At 44.1% G+C, this 20,137-nt stretch overlaps 1 protein-coding gene across 5 annotated transcripts; it reads left to right on the top strand.

Moving 5' to 3' along the window:
• The first annotated feature begins 700 nt into the window (after positions 1-700).
• On the top strand, positions 701-16,582 carry LOC147906125 (uncharacterized). 5 transcript variants are annotated; one of them, XM_087383296.1, is made up of 7 exons: positions 701-807; positions 3,391-3,435; positions 3,603-3,821; positions 15,369-15,634; positions 15,741-15,828; positions 16,053-16,119; positions 16,206-16,582. In XM_087383296.1, the coding sequence occupies exons 3-7, from the start codon at positions 3,766-3,768 to the stop codon at positions 16,257-16,259; spliced, it is 531 nt and encodes a 176-aa protein (XP_087239422.1). In that variant the 5' UTR covers positions 701-807; positions 3,391-3,435; positions 3,603-3,765; the 3' UTR covers positions 16,260-16,582. The 5 variants fall into 5 exon arrangements, with proteins under 5 accessions (XP_087239422.1, XP_087239437.1, XP_087239429.1 ...); XM_087383311.1 differs by having other exon boundaries at positions 16,053-16,081; XM_087383303.1 differs by having other exon boundaries at positions 15,364-15,634; positions 16,053-16,582.
• Positions 16,583-20,137: the final 3,555 nt, after the last annotated feature.

Below are 20,137 nucleotides of genomic sequence, written 5' to 3' on the forward strand. Positions count from 1 at the left end.
ATTTTTTATTTTTTATTTTTAAAGATGAACGCCAATAATGCATATATGGCAAAAAAATAAAAAATAAAAATAATGCATATATAGCAAGGCCAAAAAGTGCTCCCTAAGTCAATATGGGCCCTTCTCAAGGCACACAATCTAGAATGCGGGTTAACCATGCAGTTTACATGATCCTCTCATGGACATTTATCCATCTAGTAAACCTTAGCCCATTGCCATTATGTAATCAAAGAAGGAAAGCCCATTTTGGCCTAGTAGAAGGTCATGTTAGTGTAAAATGGGGTAAGCGATGGTGATAAGGTTTTCACTTGGACTTTAAGGGTGAAAATTGTGCCAATTATATAGACCATAACACTCTGCCTTCCGATAGGGCGATGGTTATGGGTTGTGGGAATTGCAAGTGTCAACTGTTGGGGGCGAGACATTAATTGAAGGAACATACGAAGTCATGCTTGATAGGAAAGGCCAAACAAGACCAAGCAGAGTTGCCAACGGACTAAGGGCAAGTCATGCTTGATAGGAAAGACTAACCAGAGTTCCCAAGTGGGTTAAGTGTGAGCAGGGATGTGTGAAAAGAGATTTTGTCTGATGTTGTACTATCCGACAGGGTGCAGCCGGTATGCGACCGGCTACAGCCGGTTGTCATCTCCACTGTCGGATTTTGCATATCACATCGTCTCATTCAAGCGTTCCTTTCGCCATTGCCACTTCTTCTTCAAAGCTTTGCAGCTTCCGTCTCCCATTTTGCTTATCAGATCCCCTTCTTCAAACTTTCAGCTTTCGGCTCTTGCATTGCATCAAATCCAGGTGCCTCACATTGCTCCGCCCTTTCTCTCTTGGCTCGTCTCTCCGCAGATTTTCACTTAGAGCTTCTTTGCGGTGTCCCCCTTGCTTTTCATCTGCGATCGTCTGGGGCTTTGGAACGTGCTACGCTGACGTAGGGTGTCCGAGTAAGAAGCCCTGATTGGAGCTTCAGGAAGTGTCTAGGAATCTAGGAAGTCTTTTGACGCCTGTGAAACGCTACAACAGTTGATGCTCACGTTCGATAGGCGGGAACTGTAGGACAATTCCAAAGTATACAGATGTAATAGTGCCCTGCAGGGCTCCCATTTTCCGTTACTGATATTAACATAAATGTTAATATCTCTGTAAGGTAACCTCAAGGTGATCCTTATGAGAACGTTGCCTTGTGATCCGACTTGTTGACGTTCTACGAAGCTCTTCTGGGATTACAACGCCCTGTGTACGTGTGTGTGTGTGTGTGTGAGAGAGAGAGAGAGAGAGAGAGAGAGAGAGAGAGAGAGAGTATGCCTTTAAAAAACTCCGAGAATAGCTACTTGGAAAGAGAGAGGCAAAATCATCTAGCAAATCCAAGTACTGGTGCTTTTCAATTTCTGATAGAGCTTGCTGCTGGGTTTTATCATAATGGGGAACAGTCATCAGGTTAAGACTGCATTGTATGCTTTGTTTCGGAGGATGAATATGGCCATGTTCCTGGATTCATCTACATATGTACATACGTACGTCCATCTACGTACCTATGCACATACATGTATAATTTGAAGCCGTGTTTCCTTAGCCCTGTAGGCCTGAGATTCGAGAGGCTTCAACGTGCACTTTTAATGCATTATGAGACTAAGCCTGCAGGATTGATGCAATGATGTTAGTAGGCCAGGCAAATAATGGCTAGGTCTGTACCAGGTCTTGCATTATGCCTGTTATCAGAAAATATTGTATGATTCATGAACTTTCTCCAATCAAGCTTTCCTTGTGAAGCCAAATCATATACTATCATAGGAACCATACAAAGGACCAACCTTACAAACGGGCAATTTTAAATTCTTGCCAACGTCACTCGGGCAGATGAACCACCATTCCTAGAGCGGCACCTGGGCAAAAGATCAAAGATCTATAGCACAAATTGTTTCATGATCTGTCAACTGCAACTGGCAGGGCATCGTTTCGAGCCACTTTGGACAGAGTTTGTGTTTGGCGTGCTGGTACAACTAGGGCTCAATTTGTAGGACCACCTGTGATCTTAATTGCTGCTGAATTAGTGCTGTAAGAGGTGCGACCTATCTTCTTTTATTCTGGACTCACATTTTGCAGTTCTGGTTGAAGATCTGACTGAGATTCTGGGCTGTTTAATTCGGTGGACTTAGAGAATCCAAGCTTCTTATGAAACCTCTTCTTCTATTGCTATCGACATGCAAGCTTTTCACTGTCCCATAGATTGATCTCTATGGGCTTTAATTTGGTGAAAAGAATGGGAAGCTTTTTATTGCAAATGTGGAGAATAGGGCATGATTCCTTGACAAGGCGCTGTTACATTGAGCTGATCTCTAAAGATTTTAATGTGATGCAAAAATTGGGATGGATTGAAAATTTTAAGAAAAGGACTGAGAAAAGATCCTGCAGATGATCTGCTGAATGTCTTTACTAGAGAGCTCTAGAGGTGGAAAGGCGGATTTTGTCCATTGAGAACTGCAATTCCACAAGCCATGTGGGATATGCACAAACAAAGATTCACTGTGTTTCACTTTCTATAGAGATCTTCATATTTGGTGGTTCCTGTACACAAGACAATGAATCTAACAATGGTGTACATGGTGCTAGAATAACCTAGTTTGGCTTGTGTGCTTGCATGATTCTGGAGAACATGGGTATATGGAGGCTCTCCACCAATGCCAAGAGTTCTTCCCAAGAGCTGGCGTTCAGATGAAGGTAGTTGAAAGCACTGTCCATCCATCATACCCAAAAATTCACATCGGTCCATGCCCTTGGCTGTCATGCAGATTTCCTATATAACACTAAAGATGACAGAGTGCCTTCCCGGCGCTACTTTATGAGATTGATTTGGAGACTGAGATGCTGCATATGGTATTGACATTGTACGAATATCCTACTTCTCATAAGATTGTTTCGTCTTACCTCTGCCTCATTAGACTGAATCTCTTTACCCCTGCTGGGTGTCCATAAGGCATTATCCTTGCCTTGAATTATATGAGATGCAGGAGGTATGCTATGCGTCAACATGCCCTTTGATTGGAATTCAATGCAGTCTTGTTGTTTGCTTGTGGAGTTTAGGAATACAAATGCCAGAAATTTAACTTAATGCAGTATATCTCTGCAAAATTTCAATATTCATTTAGAAAGAGGTAGTGCTGAAGTTGTTGAAATGCATGAAGCTCTTCAAAAAGATCTAAACCCGGAGTAATTTCTTGAATGTCACTGGGCATGGATCAAAACTATATTGATAATCACATTTGCATTGTATTGTATTCACATATTTCCATTCTGTATATGGGAGTTTATTTGCAGTTTCTGATTAGGGTGAAGTCTGATATAGGAACCCATTTTGATCTGTCGTAACAACAATGCATTTTGCAGTGTTGAGACTCCCAGTATTACAATACCCCTGTTGTCACCATTTTGGTATTCTGCTGCCACAGCCATTGGATCATCTGCAGTTCATAAGAGTACTGAAAGGATTATACAATGCAGGCATATTTCAGAATGCATGAATTTTTAGATCTATTTCATTGGTATACATAGGATAAACTACCACAAAAATGTTGATTTCAATCTGTGCAATATTGCAGGCTAAATCATCTCTGGATCAAGTGTCTTCAAGCATGAAGGCCTCTCATTGTGAGGTCTGAATGCTCAAGAAAATGAAGCATGAATAATGTGCTGGACAGACAGACTTTGCAAAGCTCTTGTGCACCTTGACAATTGTAACACCAATCTTTCCTGGAAAGGCACATGCTTGCTTTAAAGATCCTGGCATCTGCAGTTTGCGAGCATCTTGCATGCATGGGGTGGGTGTCTAACTACTTGAAGCGGGAGAGAGATTCTATGTTTGGCCAACTCTTGTATTGTTAATTAGGAGTCTATCTGTGCCTTGGCCTGATGTTGCTCTGTCGTGAATTGTCGATTGCAATTCTTGTGTTGGATCGGCCTGAGTTGTGCAGATATTTGTTGGTGTGCTTTCTGTATCTTGTTCTCCTCATTGCTATGCATTTTTTCTTATAAAAGAGACTTCTCAAAGTGGGAGTGATATTAACCTCCTTTGTTAATTTTCCTCATTTGTTTCTTTCAAAGCCATGATTTGAAATTTGAAGCCTTCTTGTATCAGCATGGTTGTACTTTATTATTCTAGATATGCGTCAATTTAAATGGAGCGACGGGGGGAACATGATTTGCTCAGTCTATAGGTTCTTGTTTGCTAAGGCATTTGCTGTTTTTGGAAGGAAACCTGCTTGTAGATTACTTTCCTAGACATGATTGATTGACGGTGGAACTTGTCATACTGAATCACCAATTGCTATTTGGCTTGATAACGTGAGGTTGCAACAGGGATTAGCTGGTAACATCAAATGGTAGTTTTTGCTGTAGATGCTTGCTGCAAGCTGAGGAGCCATGGCTGACGTTGCAAACTCTGATTGGTGGTGTTATCACAAAGCCTTTTGTGTGTGAAAAGTCAGTTAAGATTTCTGGATTTAAGACAATGAAACACAAGATGGAAAACCCTTTGCGAAACTACTCCAGATCACAGAAACAACCCAAGAAATGCTACCTTTGACTCGTAATAGATCAAGATCATGGTCATACCCCTTAGTTGTCTCATATGTTATAACTACAGGCCTAACTAAGATCCACATCTCTAACCCTTTGTACAAGGGTATCATAACTAACACTGAAGCCTTGCGCCTAGTCATGGAACCAAGGGTCAGTATATATGGGGTTGAATAACTTATCATCCCTTGATATCTATAGCACTTGTAGTCACGTTTCTAAGCCTGTTGCCGCAGAATAATTCTGATAGAGTAAAATATAATGTTATTTTCTTCATGAATAGTACTTTCCCCTTTCAATCAATGCTTGCAACAGTGACAACAATTGAAACATTTCCCCCTGGTGATCCCTCCTTGTTGCCACTGAAAGTGGCACCCTTTCTCTTTGTGACTTCTCCAAGTGGCAACTTCAAATGGTACCCCTTCCCTTGGATAAACTTTTGATGATGTGTGACACCCTCCATTAATAGCAGCTAGAAGCGACACCCTCCATTAATAGTGGCTAGAAGCGGATTTCTTGGGAAACCAAGCAGCCAAGCTGTTAACATTACAGCAGCCTTCATGCCCATTTGCAATTCCCATTGGCAGCATGTGTTGCAAATGTTTGAGGTGGTGGTCTTTCTGCCTTTTGTGGCTATGACTATAGCAAGTGGCTAAGGTGTTATAACCCACTTGGTAAATCATCTGCCATTTGGATGATTACGGTGCCCATTAGAAGTTACGCAGGCGAAAATGTGTGTGAATATTGAGTACAACATGTTGGGGTAAAGGCACATTGCCACCCTTTAAAAGTTATGACCCCTATGACTGTCTTAAGACAGTCATAGGGTGAATCCCTAATCCTAATAAAACCTATGAGTTTGTGGTGTGGCTCAACACATTTTACACACCCACACTTCTTGTGTCTCCCTCTCTCTGTCTCCATTGTTCCACCCCCTCTCTTTTCCTCACAAGTGGTATCAGAGCCACTCTCTCCCTCTCATTCCGGTCTACCCCTCCCTCTACCCCTTCCTCTCCCCTCGGGCCTCGTGCCCTCAGCAGCGAGCAGGGCAGTAGCGTGCGCGCAGCGCGCAGCAGGGCAGCAGCGCGCGAGCAGCGCGCAGCAGGGCAGCAGCGCGCAGCATTTGCGCGGGCAGCCATAGCTGCAGCAGCAGCTAGCTGCTACCCGCTACCCGGCGGCCGCAGCCAGCGCGCGCAGCGTGCACCACCGGCCGCGTGCAGCCAGTCGACCGGCTGCAAGGCAGCAGCCGCGACAGGTACGGCCAGCCGTACGGGCTGTATGGAAGCCGTACAGGCAGCCGTACTGTACCAGCTGTACGGACGCCGGTACAGGCAGGTACAGAAATTTTGAAATTTTTTTTGGGGATCCGTGCCCTCGCAGGTACAGAGTACAGCAGGTACCCTGCGCAGGTACAGAAGGTACAGCAGGCACAGATTTTCTTTTGGGGGAAGAAGGAAAAGAGAGAGCACTCTGCTCTGCATTCCCGGAATTTTTCAGTTCTAAAACTGTGTTTTTGAGGTACAGCAAGTACACTCGTGTCCCTCGTGCTTGAGGTGACTAGTGCCACAGTGTGTGGTGGTTGCACAGTTATTTTGTTTCGGGAAGGTCAGAAGCCTTAATTTGCAGAGGGCTTTTATGCTTTTGCTGAGTGCAAATCTCAGTTTTCGGGTGACAATTTCAAAGGGCTTTTGCCTGGAAGTGTATGCAGTGTATGCCTTGAGGCAGTGTGGAGCCAGGGTGCCCACATTGGTCTTGTTTCCACAGTGTACTCAGTGACATTTCTTGCAGGTCACATTCTGTGTACGACACTTTGAAAATCTCAGTTGAGCCATGCTTGGCCAGGGTGCATCGAGTTTACTCGGTCCCTAACTGTCCATCGTTGACAGTGCTCAAAAGATTTTCTTTTCGGTGTTTGTACGTTGGGATCTGTGTTGCCACTGTGCACACAGGCAGTTTATGCATTACTTTGTCAGGTGAAAGTGCCAGGAGAGCGCTGTTTTTTTTTGTATGCTACCTCAGTGTTGAGGTGTTTTTCACTTGGTACAGGTGTCAAATCAAGGGGCTTTTGCCCAGATTTTGCTTGTGAGCACTTGAGTTACTGTTTGAGACCTTCAGATGCCTTTTATCCCCTTGGTAGAAGGGTGATTGTTTGGGATTTGTCCCATACTTTGTTGCAGGTTTTGTGACAGGCTGAGGTGTTTGGAGCCTTTTTCAGTGGACAAAACAGTGTATGACAAGTGGTTTATGCATATAAAATCAGTGCAATACCTTATCTGAGGTGGGAGAAGTGTCCAGGACAGCAGTGTTTTGTGCTTAGTCAGATGATGATGCACTGATAAAGCACTTGTGGAACAGCTGCAGCATTCTGAAGTTACTGTTTTATGCCTATTTGAGCACGGTACAGTGTGTCAGAAGGTACAGTGACTGGAGGGAAAATTTTCTGTTTTGCTGCAGATTTTTTGACAGTAAAAAACAGCACTAATGTGAGTGCTCCTGGCTCTTGATAGAGCAGGTTTTCTGAGAAATCAGAATTTTATTGAGTCATTTTTGACTTACAGGGAGTCAGGCACTTTCCTTATCTGATATGGCATCAGGGGGAAGTGAATCTTCAATACTGAACATAAAGAAATTGGAAGGGGCACACAATTATGTATTATGGGCAGAACAGTGTTTGAATGTACTTCTGCTAAAGAAGATTTCTAAGCCCATAAGGGTGAAGGGTGTCAAGCCATCTGGGATGGCAGATGATGAGTGGGAGGAGCTTGATTTGTCCGCAAGGGCTGCTATCATGCTTACTCTCACTGATTCTCTTGTGTTCAATGTTCAGGCAGAAAAGACCTCTTATGGCCTATGGCAGAGGCTAGAAGAGTTGTATGCCCAAAAGAGTTCAGCCAGTAAGGTTTATTGGTTGAAGAAGCTTGTCGACCTTCGCATGAAGGAAGGTACAGCTATGACCTCACACTTGAGTGAGTTCAATGCCATCTTTACACAGCTTATCGCACAGGGATTGAACCTTGATGAGGAGTTCAAGGCTACTTTCTTGTTGTGTACCCTCCCTGAGAGTTGGGACACTTTCAAGACCACCCTATCTAATTCAAATGTCACTCTTATGTATGCTGATGTGGAGAGCTCTCTTCTCATGGAGGAGATGAGCAGGAAGAATAATGCGGGCAGCAAGTCTTCCAATGCTTTGCAAGTACAGGAAAGAGGTAGGACTCAGCAGAAGGGGAGATCTGCTGGCAAGTCCAAATCCCGCAGTCAGTCCCGTGGCAAAAAGGATATTGAATGCTTTTACTGTGGCAAGAAGGGACATGTGAAGTCTAAGTGCTTCAAGTTTATACGGGATCAGAAAGCCAAGAAGGCTGAGACAAAGGATGCAGGCAGTGGAAGCAAAGGCAAAGGCAAGGCCAAGGCAGATGACTTGGATGCAGTGAATGTTGCAGCAGAGGACAGTGACAGTGACAGACATGATGTATTATGTTCTTCTGTTGTAATTGCACATACATTGGTTGTTGATGGCCATGACATGCACACCTGGCTCTTGGATTCAGGTGCTTCTTTTCATGTTACTCCTCATAGGGAGTGGTTTACTTCCTCCACAAGTACTCATGGAGTTGTTCACCTTGGGAACAACTATGCATGTCAGATTGCAGGGATTGGTAGTATACAGACAGTATTCCCTGACGGACGCATATTTATGCTTGATGGTGTTCGCCATGTGCCGCAAATCAAGAAAAATTTGATTAGCACTGGCTTGTTGGATGACAATGGTTACCACACCACATTTGGGGATTCCAAATGGGTGATTACTGATGGCCAGGTTGTAGTGGCTGAGGGTTATAAGAGTGATACCTTGTACCCTCTTTATGCTTCCAGTGTAGGTAATCATGTTGTTGCCATAACCGAGCTGCCGAAGGTTTCATTGTGACATAGCCGGTTGGGACACATGTCCGTTAAAGGAATGCAAGAACTGTCACGTTTGGGTTATCTGCCGTCTCTTTCATTTTCAGATTTGCCTACTTGTGATCATTGCATTTTTGGAAAGCATTCTATGACTCCTCATAAGAGGAGAACTCCCCAGAATAGAGCACCGCTTGATCTAGTGCACACTGATTTGTGTGAGATGCCACAGCTATCACTAGGGGGTGCAAAGTATTTCATTACTTTTATTGATGATGCCACACGCAAAGTGTGGGTCTATTTCTTGAAGCATAAGAGCGATGCCTTAGATGCTTTCAAGAAGTTTGTCGCTCAGGTTGAGAATCGGACAGGACGCAGGCTGAAATGCCTCAGATCCGATAATGGGGGTGAGTATGTGTCACATGCTTTTGTACAGTTATGCGAAGCTAAGGGCATTAAACAGGAACTCACAGCCCCTCATAATGCATCTCAAAATGGTGTGAGTGAGCGGATGAATCGAACTATTCAGAAGAAAGTTCGATGTATGTTGTCTTATGCTGCATTGCCCCATGGCTTTTGGGCAGAAGCCGTGCAAACAGCAGTTCACCTAATTAACAGGTCGTCGAACAAGGCTTTGGAGCTGAAAGTGCTAGAGGAGGTGTGGTCTGGCAAGCCACCTTCATACAAGCACTTACGTGTGTTTGGCTGCGAGTGCTTTGCTCATGTACGCAAAGAACTGCGCACCAAACTGGAGCCAAAATGTTTCAGATGCATCTTCATGGGTTACGGTGACGAAGGTGAAATGGGGTACAGGTTATGGGATCCTGTCAAACGGAAGATTATTCGCAGCAATGACGTCATCTTTAAAGAGGATAGTGTACACAAAGAACCCGTGCAACCTGTGGAATACAGAAGGGTTGTTTATGATGATGTCGGATAGCAAAGAATGCCCAATAATATGCAGCAGCAGGCTGCTGTAAATAACCCTGTTCAAGAGGGTATACAGGCTGAAAATCAGCCAGACAATTTTGCCAATGATGCACCACTGGATATGCCAGCAAATGGCGTTGTAGAACAGCCAAATATGGTGGTACAGCCACCCGTCATGCATGATGAACAGGCTAGACAGCAGCCTATTACGGAACATTTTGTTAGGAGGAGCACCCGTGTACAACGGCCTCCTGACAGGTTTGTTCCAGGAGCCAATAATGTGGCTGATTTTATCATGCTGACAGATTGTGGTGAGCCTTCCAGCTTCAAGGAAGCTATGGGAAGAACAGAGAAAAGGAAGTGGGAGAAAGCCATGCAGTCAGAAATGGACTCCCTACTTCAAAATGATACATGGGACTTGGTGCAGCTACCTGCAGGCAGGAAGGTTTTGCCATGCAAGTGGGTTTACAAAGTCAAAGTGGATTCAAATGCTTTACCGAGGTACAAGGCCAGATTGGTTGCCAAAGGATTTAAGCAGGAGAAGGGCATTGACTTTGATTAGATCTTTTCCCCTGTAGTCAAGATGACTACTTTGAGAGCAGTGTTAGCTCTTGTTGCTCATGAGGACATGGATTTATGTCAGATGGATGTGAAGACTGCTTTTCTTCATGGAGATCTCCATGATGAGATCTACATGAGTCAGCCAGAGGGATATGTTGTTAAAGGGAAAGAGCAGCTTGTGTGTAAGCTCAAGAGGAGCTTGTATGGACTCAAGCAGGCGCCAAGGGAATGGTACAAGAAGTTTGATGCCTTCATGCAGTCCCAAGGGTATCATAGGTGTGAGACCGATCACTGCTTGTACACCAAACGGGCAAAGGATGGCAGTTTGATGCTACTCATTCTATATGTAGATGACATGCTAATTGCCAGCAAATCTCAGCAGGAGATTAGTGCTTTGAAGAAGCAACTGCATAAGTCTTTTGACATGAAAGACTTGGGCGATGCAAACCATATTCTTGGTATGCGGATTATTCGTGACAGGTCCAAGGGACTTTTGTTTCTGTCACAGAAGGAGTACATTGACAAAGTACTGCAGAGGTTTAAAAAGGAGGGGGGGAAGTCTATTAGTACCCCGTTGCCTCCACATTTAAAACTCAGCAGTAAGGACAGCCCCAGATCAGATGATGATAAGGCTGAGATGGCCAAGGTTCCGTATGCATCTGCAGTTGGTTCTTTGATGTATGCCATGGTTGCCACTCGTCCGGATATTGCTTTTGCGGTGGGAGTCATCAGCAGGTATATGGCAAACCCAGGCAAGCGGCACTGGGAAGCAGTGAAAGGCGTCTTGAGGTATCTCAAGGGTACCAAAGACTTGTGCATAGGCTATGGTAGGCAGGATGCATTGGTGCATGGTTTTACAGATTCAGACTATGCAGGAAATGCAGATAACCGGAAGTCTACTACCGGTTATATTTTCACATTTGCAGGAGGTGCTATTTCATGGGTGTCTCGGTTGCAGAAATGCATTGCACTGTCAACCACTGAAGCTGAATATGTTGCAGCCACTGAGGCTTGCAAGGAAGCAATATGGCTTACTCGGCTAGTGGGAGATTTGGGCATTACAGGAGATATGCCAGTTTTGCATTGTGATAGTCAGAGTGCTACCATGTTGGCAAAGAATCCGGTCTTTCATCAGAAGACCAAGCACATAGATGTGAAATACCATTTCATCAGGGAGGTATTGGAAGACAAGCGGCTTGAGCTTGTGAAGGTGCATACTGATGATAATCCTGCAGATTTGCTCACTAAGAGCTTGCCTACAGAGCGGTTTGCACATTGTCGCCACATCATGGGATTAGGATGAGACCATTCTTATTTTATGGTCTTGTATACAGTAACTGTATATTGCTGTATTTTTTATTCTTTTCTCCCCTTTAGGCACATTGGCCTTTAGGTGGGAGGTTGTTGGGGTAAAGGCACATTGCCACCCTTTAAAAGTTATGACCCCTATGACTGTCTTAAGACAGTCATAGGGTGAATCCCTAATCCTAATAAAACCTATGAGTTTGTGGTGTGGCTCAACACATTTTACACACCCACACTTCTTGTGTCTCCCTCTCTCTGTCTCCATTGTTCCACCCCCTCTCTTTTCCTCACACAACAAAGGGCGAAATGGGCCCTAGTTATGGGTGGGGGGCGCTGGTTGGCTGATTGGACAGGCTGATTTGGCCCAACCTGATTGTCTTGACCCGACCTGGTTGTCTGGTCAGCTGACCCCACCGAGTTGGTTGGGTGGTTGGCTGGCCTGACTAGCCACAGCCAGTCCTCCAAAGGCTGGCCACACACTGCCACTAGCCTGCTCATATTCAGCCACTAACCAGTCATTAACTTGAGGCTTTATACACAGCCCATGTACCCTCGCAAAACCCCCCAACTACCAGCAGAAAACCATGGAGAGAAGAAGAGAAATCTACTACTGTCTCGGGCGGGTACACGCACATAACAGCCGTCTCTCCTTATAGCTCAGACAGGAGATGACCAGAATTTTATCACCCAGCCTCAGCTCCTGGATGCGGAAACAAGCTTAGTGAGCTGGAATGTTGACGGAGCATCTGTTGTGGAAGAGGCTTTGTGAAGAGGTCTGCCGCATAGAGAGAGAAATGATGCTTTGATCTTTTGACTCCAAGCTCTGGGTGCTTGCTTAAGACCATACAAGGTCTTCTTCCACTTGTAAACTATACCTTTGGATTTTGGAACCTCAAAGCCTGGTGGCTGCTCCATGAACACCTCCTCCTGCAAGTCACCATTCAGGAATGCTGATTTGACATCCATCTGGTACACTGGCCACGATTCATGAGAGGCAAGGGCAGGAACTGTCCGGATCGTGGCCGTTCTCGCAATTGGTGCAAAAGTGTCTTCATAGTCTATGCCTACTACCTAGCCGTTGCGCATAGGCCTTAACCACAAGTCTGGCCTTGTGCTCGTCAACAGACCCATAAGTTGTGTACTTGGTCTTGGAAACCCACTTGACACCAATCATTGACCTAGACAATGACCTCAAAACCAACTCCCAAGTCCCATTTTTCTCAATGGCTACTTGCATGGCTATCCTGCAAGTGTCCTGTGAGAGAGCTTCTTGTATTCAGGTAGGCTCCTTGTCCCAAAGGATCTGAGAATCAATGCATAGTTTACATGTGATGCTCTTCCACTAGGTGAGTTTAGCAAGCTTAGGATTAAGTGCACAGTCATTGAGAGAGATTCATGCTGACCAGCGAGACGAATTGAAGCAGTTGCTGGTGTTTTGGGCTACTACAAGAAATACCTCCGAGTGACCACAGATGAGTGGCATAGTATGGTGACGTGCTTGAAGATTGGAGTGTGGACTACAGAAAGCATCCAGACAGCCAATCGGCTACTTCAAGACTTAGCCAATATCTGATACATGCTCGAAAAGAAGACACAGATATGTGGCCAGGCACGAAGAGTTCCTAAGTTAAAGGAATTGGCCACATCCAACCATGAAAATTGGTGCGGTCTCAGAGCCAGAATTGGGTTCCCTAAGGAGGTAGACAGAACCACCAACTATCCAACAGGAGCGCAGAGCCTGATGAGAGTGACTCGACCACCTAGGACTGCTCCGGCCAATCGCCTTCCAGAAAAGTTGTCACCTTGCTTCCTACCCAGGAAGGCTGTCCCAAATAGCTGCGATACAAACAGGCTGTAAGATGGCCAACCTAATGGACTGGGCACTGGAGGGGCAGACTGCACACATCAGCTGCCTCCTGGGAGTGCCTCAGTTCAGGTGTAGGTGGCAGCGTAGGGGTACACAGCAGCAGTGCAACAGAGCAGCCTCCAAGGCGTGGGAATGACTTCAGAAATGGCGCCTCAAGCCCTCAGAAAGTGCGCAGAAACTCACCCTCCCTTGGTCCCTAGCCGACCTAGAAATCTGATACCATGTGACAGTGGAGAGCAGTGCGGAAGCATGCATCAGAGAAAAGAGAATCTGCACAGATAAAGGCAATGACAACTGTATATATAGCAGGGGAATACACCAGCAGAGAAGGAGTAGAATGCTCTAGACGAGATGTCCAGTGAAGTGGAGTGGGCATGGCTATATATATCCTGCCTACTGGGCTGACCAGCGGCAGCCAACTGGCCGACCCCGGGCCAGTCAACCGACCAGGGTGGTCGGTTGACCCGACCTCTCACCAGGTTCAGGGCCCTAAAAGGCCTGGCCAACTGGGCCAAACAGCCCCTCCAGCAGCCTTGAAAAGGCCTCCCAATATAGCCTATCCTCACCCGGAATAAGGGCAGGCACACCCACAAAAGAGCCCTCACTCACTATGAGATGCATACAACTCCAACAACCGTATCTTGCAACTGGAGCTTTGTGGGAAGTCCTCCAAGTCTGCCGTTGATATCATCGCCATCTCCTCAGAGGTCACGACACTAAAATTTGCAGCCAACAAGAGGACACCTTGAATGCCTATGTTATGAAAAGTCCGCCTCTATTTTCTGGAAGTCTTCACCCTCCGCTTGAACAGAAAACATGCCCAAAGAATGCAACTAAAATAAATATTCATCAATGTACAGGAAGAATACATATCTTGGTAGTTCTTCCTGTTGCTTGCCATTATAGCAAGGCTGGTACCCACCAAATTAACACCCGTGTTTAATGCTTTAATCAGTTTTGCTAATCACCTCACACTTTCTCTTAGAGTGGCCAACTTCATCCTCATCCCTAGTGTGCAGACTGCCTCGCCCTTAGCATTACTATCTCACCTACCCATGCCATCCTCCATCTCCACAAAGGAATCTGGATCTGTGAACCATTGTTCAATATTGGAATTGGGCAGTGTCACACCTTGGTCCACATATCTAATCTTAAGGATGTTGGAAGAAACCATCGAGAAAAGCTCCTGAGTAACCACAGGTCTTCCTCCTTGGATTGGCACTAGTCCTTTTTCAGACGCCTTCTTGTTAGCATCCACCACACATGCCTCATGGCTGCTGTATTGCACAAATGCTGACATATTCAGCATAATAGGCCCTTGCTGCCATCTGTCCTTGCACACCTAGGCAATGTCTTGGAATGCACAGAGAGAGAGAGAGAGAGAGAGAGAGAGAAAAGCAAGGGTTAGGCTTTAAATAGAAGCTATATATCTAAATTTCACGTCATTCCAATGGTCAAGGTTTATTCATCCAAGATACAACACTCTTGCATTAGCAGCAACAAGCAGATTATGAGTGGCAGCTGGTGGCTTTTGGTGCAGCAGAGCCGGACATCATCATAGATACCACCCTAGTAGGACGTGCCATACTTCTCAGGTTCATCCCCAAATAGCCATCCAGGATTTACAAGGATAAAGAGCAAACATACTCATTGGGGGGGGGGAGGAGGGGGAGTGGTTGCAACAAAATCTTGATCCTTTGTGTTTATACTAGCATGCATGCAGTGTCTTCCCTAGCCAACAGAAGTACTTGAGCATGTACAGGGAATGTAGACCCGGATTTGTATGCTTGTTACGACATCATGCACAGTTAATTTAGAGAATTTCTTTGATATAACAGTTCCCTACTTGGGATAAGCAATGCAGCTCGCTATTCAGTTGTAAAGGGAGATATCCTGCTTGGTAAATCTTTGTCAGGCATATGTGCTGCGAAATTTGGGAACCTGTGCATCGGTTGAAGAAGCTGCTTGGATAGATAATTTCCTTGATAAATTATAGCTTGTAACAGCAGAAGTTTCATCTTCACATTTTCATTGCATCACCTCTTTGCAAGCTAAGACTTCCGAAGTATGTAGAGTGCTCTTAAGCAGATGGAAATCTTGTGATATGACATGGTTTCTGGTGAAATCTGAAGCTTTATGGACTTTTAACTTCTCCAACCTTACATTCTATTTTGATTTTCAACTTGTTAAATGTTGTGTTGATGGATCCTCATTTGCAACAGAGCAGTGCTTGTTTTGGAACCTGTGCCAAGACCACAACTGTGCTTTCTGTGGATCAACCTCCGAGAAAGCAGAAAGTGCAAAGAAACCATCGACGAGGGCGTAGTCTTACTGAAAAGGATTTTTGGACTTCAAGCTCGAATGATATGGAAAATTTTACGAGGAATTCCAGATCATCACAGAGAAGCATTTCTTCAGTAAGCGCGTCAAATCAGAGTTTGGAAGTCCCTGGGTCCAACACTAATACAAACAACGCTGCTTTTGTGAACCATGGTTTGTATCTACAATTCATCCAGGTTATCTTATAACATAATTCAGATTTCCAATATCTCCAGGTTGTTCTACGTAATTTTAGTCACTTGATGGGGCCTGTATGCAGCCGTGATACTGTGGAACGAGCAAAGGAGAGGGTGGACTGGAAATCGGCCTCGATCACGGCCGCCCCAACCTCGTGACCCTGTCATCAGGTCAGTGAATTATTTATAGCCTTACAACTTTCACTCCACTACTTTTTTATTCCCATGGAAAACCCAGACATTGGAGGAAGCTATTGGCCAAGGTTTTTTCGAATGACTCATCATATTCTTCGGAAGTGGTCATGTGATACAATACCTATTTTGAAGAATTTGGTCGGCTTCTGTGGTTGCCAGTTTATTTTGCTACTCAAGTTTGTTTTTATTGTTATTTGCAGCTGGACATCAACATATGAAGATTTACTTGGTACTAGTCGTCCGTTCTCACAGCGAATACCACTACCGGTAAGGCAATCTGTTTTGTGTTGTTATTCTGCAGAGATACCCCTTCTTGAACCTAAACACATGATAGCTGGTGAATCATGTCACAGGAGATGATAAACTTCCTCGTTGGCGTTTGGGAGCAGGAGGGCCTTTATGATTGAAGATTTAGTCTATGCCACTTGATTTCGAGCTTGAGCTTTCTTGTGTGAATCACAATTGAGCAGGTATTTCAGGGCTCTTGTAATAATGGCCGAGGTCAGTTCAGAAACTGTTCGGTATGTTTAAAGGTTATTTATTAAAAATGCTGCAAGTTCTGAGAGTTGAAACCATTCTCTTGGCTTTGTATCAATATGGGGATGTGACTCGCTTCAATTTAAATGTAGTCATTTGCATCTTGGTCACGAAATATTTGCAGGCCAGCACTGTGTACATATGACAGAGCATGTATGATACTTTTGAGGGATAAGAAAGTCTTCTCTCCTAAACATACGTCCTTCAGTACTTGCATGTTGGATAATATGAGTTTGTGCATACACACTTGGATAAGCAAAGCTGAAGTTCAAAACATAAAAATATATTGTTCTCTAAAATTGACAAATACTAGCTCTCTAATTCATATTCTCTTCGATCCAGCTAGGAAAGTTCTAGATTTAAAAGACACATTTTCATTTGCAAAATAAATAAGATTGTTAACATAAAGAATCTATTGTTCTCTAATTTTGATAAGTACTAGCTCTCTCATTCGTATTGTGTTCAATCCAGCTAGATTTTCAGTCTGAAATATGTTCTCCTCCAAATTTGAAGGGGCTCCAACAAAACTTCTAAAATGTTTTTTACACTACAGGGAAAGAGTGCAAGAGTATGTATAACTGCAAAGAAAATCAATCAAGTTTTGTTTGACCCGTTGATGGGAAAATTAGTTTTCCTTTAAAACATCTTAAACATTGTCAATGGGGTTCTAGCTTGGTGGTTGAGGCAGGTGTGTGTTAGAGCGCGTGTGAGTTTGACCCCTCGTTAAGCCTTGGCGGCACCACAGTATTAAAACAAAACATCGTAAACATACTAGTCAGGGGATAAAACTGACATAATGTTGATGCTAAGAGAGTATAGTATGATGGATGGTCTAGATTAATTTTCCTATTTCTATATGTTAGGTCCTTCTCATGTTAAGGTTTGTGCCTTGGTGTAAGTATCGTCTAGAATAATTTTCCTATTTCTACATGCTAGGTCCTTCTCATGTTAAGGTTTGTGCCTTGGTGTAAGTATCGTTGGTTGGGGAACTTCTATGTAGCCATCTTGTAAGACAAAAAAGGGTGGATTTATTGCAAAAGAGGATGTCAATGGCCTTAATCCCTACTTTCTTATAGAGAAGTAGAGTTGTTACAAGGGAATAGGGCTAGAAATGAGACCAAGGGTTGAGGCTTAGAGGCTACTCTAGGAGGTATTAGATTTTAGAAGGGGGTTGTGTTTAAGGATCTAACATTGTGAGTGAAGCAAAAGGAGGACATGCCTCTCATCATCTGAATGAGGAATGTAAATTGCACTTCTAATGTGCATATGGGAGTCTTATCACCTTATCCTCTTGTATATATAAAATTTTAAAGGAGGTGTGGGGTTGAAAAAGGCTTGAGGATTCACAATGGCCTCGCAAGTGTAGTGGAGTTCATGGTTTGGGGTTTAGGGGCTTCTTGCCCCACAACTCAATTGTTTGGTGATGCTTAGATCGAACTCAATATCTATTGTATAATTTGATGTTAAATGCTACAAGTTTTTGGCAAATGTGGTGTTTTACCCTCTTTGGCGCACACAAAAGACAAGAGGGGTTCTTTAATGGATTGAAAAATTGTTTTAAATGTTTTGGGAATCTCCCCTATATTAACTTAAGCAAGCTTTAGACTTGTTAGTGCTATTCTATCGTTGTAACTTTTATTTAGGTCTCCATATGACATTTCAATACAATTTGTTGAAGGATTTCCACATTAATTTTCTCCTTACTAGTTACAAATGTCAATTTTAAAATGCTATTGGTAATGTACCACTTCCCTATTGTGAGTTGAGTTCAAAGATTCGATGGTAAGAGATTGGCTCCCTCTACCTTTCCTCCACCATTATGAATCATTTTCAGATATCCCTCCATCTAAGAAACACAAGATTTAGAAATCATAGTGGTGGATGCGTGACCTATTATGATGATCTTTTGATTGTTTTTTCATAAAATAAATAAATAAATAAAAGGGGCCACTTCTATTCACACTTAGGGGAAACATATTCCCATCATACAAGAAGGCAAAAGGCTACATGCCACAAAAAAACCATTCAAAACTACAACTCTCCAGTAGTCATTGAATGAAAAAGGTGTCTCCAATCTTCCCAAGCTTATCAAGATGCTAGCTTGAGATATCTCCATCCTTCCCTTTAGTTGGCCATAGTGTAATCCATGTCATTCAGACTATATAAGCTAGTGAAAGAGATTGAACATTCTTCAGGATTTTGAACACTCTGTTGCTTTTGAGGAACCACATATCCATAGAATGGAGGCTCTAAGTGTCTGTTGCCTTTGGAGATGAAAAAGCATACATATCTTCTAGTAAGGCTTTTACCCATCTAAACAATGAAAAGTCAGACATTATTGAAAGCCAACATTATAAAAAATTTCCACAGTCTCCTTGACACTGAGCATGCTTTGACAAATGAAACAAGTCTTTTGCAAAATCAACACCTATTTGAGATACATTTTTGCTTTCCAATTTGCTCATCTCAGTGGCAACCAATGTCACGACAAAGTGATGAGGGAAAATTTGCTTCCTAGAATAATGCCTTGCCATGCCTATTTAGATCGTGTTTTCCATTGGCCTTCAAGGTCCATACCATTTGATTTGATTGCATCCTCAGTTTCCCCCTAGTTTTAGATTAAGATCCTTGTGTATTATGTTCAACCTAGCCATATCAAATGGCACTCCATGTTGCCCTCTCCATGCATGCATGTGTGTGTGTGTGTGCACGTGCGTGTGAACGTGTGCGCTTACATAAGTGCATGCATGCGTGTGTGCCTGCATGTGTGCATGTGTGCGACATGTGTGCATGTGCGTGTGTGTGTGGGTAGGGGGGGTGAGGGTGTGGGTGGTTGGTGTAGTGTGGGGGTGTGGGCATGGGTGTGGGTGGCTGGGCATGGGAGTGGGTGACATGTGTGGGGGTGCATGAGTGCTTATGTGCTTGTGTGTGTGTGTGTGTTTGTGTGTGTGCATGTCTATGTATGTGTACGTGTGTGGGTGTGTACGTGTGTGCATGCGGGTGTGGGTTTGGGTGTGAGTGTGGGTGGGTGGGAGGGAGGACGTGGGTGTGTGTGTGTGTGTGTGTGTTGTTATGGATAAATTTGTCTAAGGAAAAAGGCATTAATATGTGTGTGTGTTTGTATGTGTGGCAATAGTATAATAAAATATGGTGTGCATAGGGCCCAGGGTTGAGGTGGCAGGGCATGACCATGTGCCACCCTTCCACATAAGAGGACCCATAAGGCGTGTTGTACATAATCCATGGTAGTAATATTATAAAATGTAAGGTGGCATGGCTCCTCCATGTGCCACCCCTCCACCTAGGCTGCATTTAGTGAGATATGGCCCAAAGTCTATGGGAGAAGTAATATAAAATAGGTGGAGATGGATATTATATTGGGTTATTCCCTGCATATAGGATAGGCCCATGTGGGGGAGGTATAGAAGGTCCAAGAGAGCAAGTTAAATAATGGGGAAAGTAGGATGAGGTGGCAAGATTCCTTGTGCCAACCCTCCACTTGTTCTCCTAGAGGTTTGAACGTATTATAAAATTGGGAAGAGCCCAAGCGAGCATCATAGACTTGAGATATGGGGGCTTGATTTATGTGGAAAAATGAGGCAAAGGATTGTCGCACACCATTGAGAGTGCGTAACCGCCTAGCCCACATGGGAGACTTTTTCACACACACCATGCATGTGGGAGGATGTATTTATTGGGAGAGACCCCCTCTCTTAGCTTTAAAAGGAGGGGGCTATTCCTTGATGGG

Source organism: Dipteris shenzhenensis, chromosome 1 (genome assembly GCF_047967505.1).
Source record: "Dipteris shenzhenensis isolate YYH24624 ecotype China chromosome 1, Dip_SZ_1.0, whole genome shotgun sequence".
In the NCBI taxonomy this organism is placed as follows: Eukaryota; Viridiplantae; Streptophyta; class Polypodiopsida; order Gleicheniales; family Dipteridaceae; genus Dipteris; species Dipteris shenzhenensis.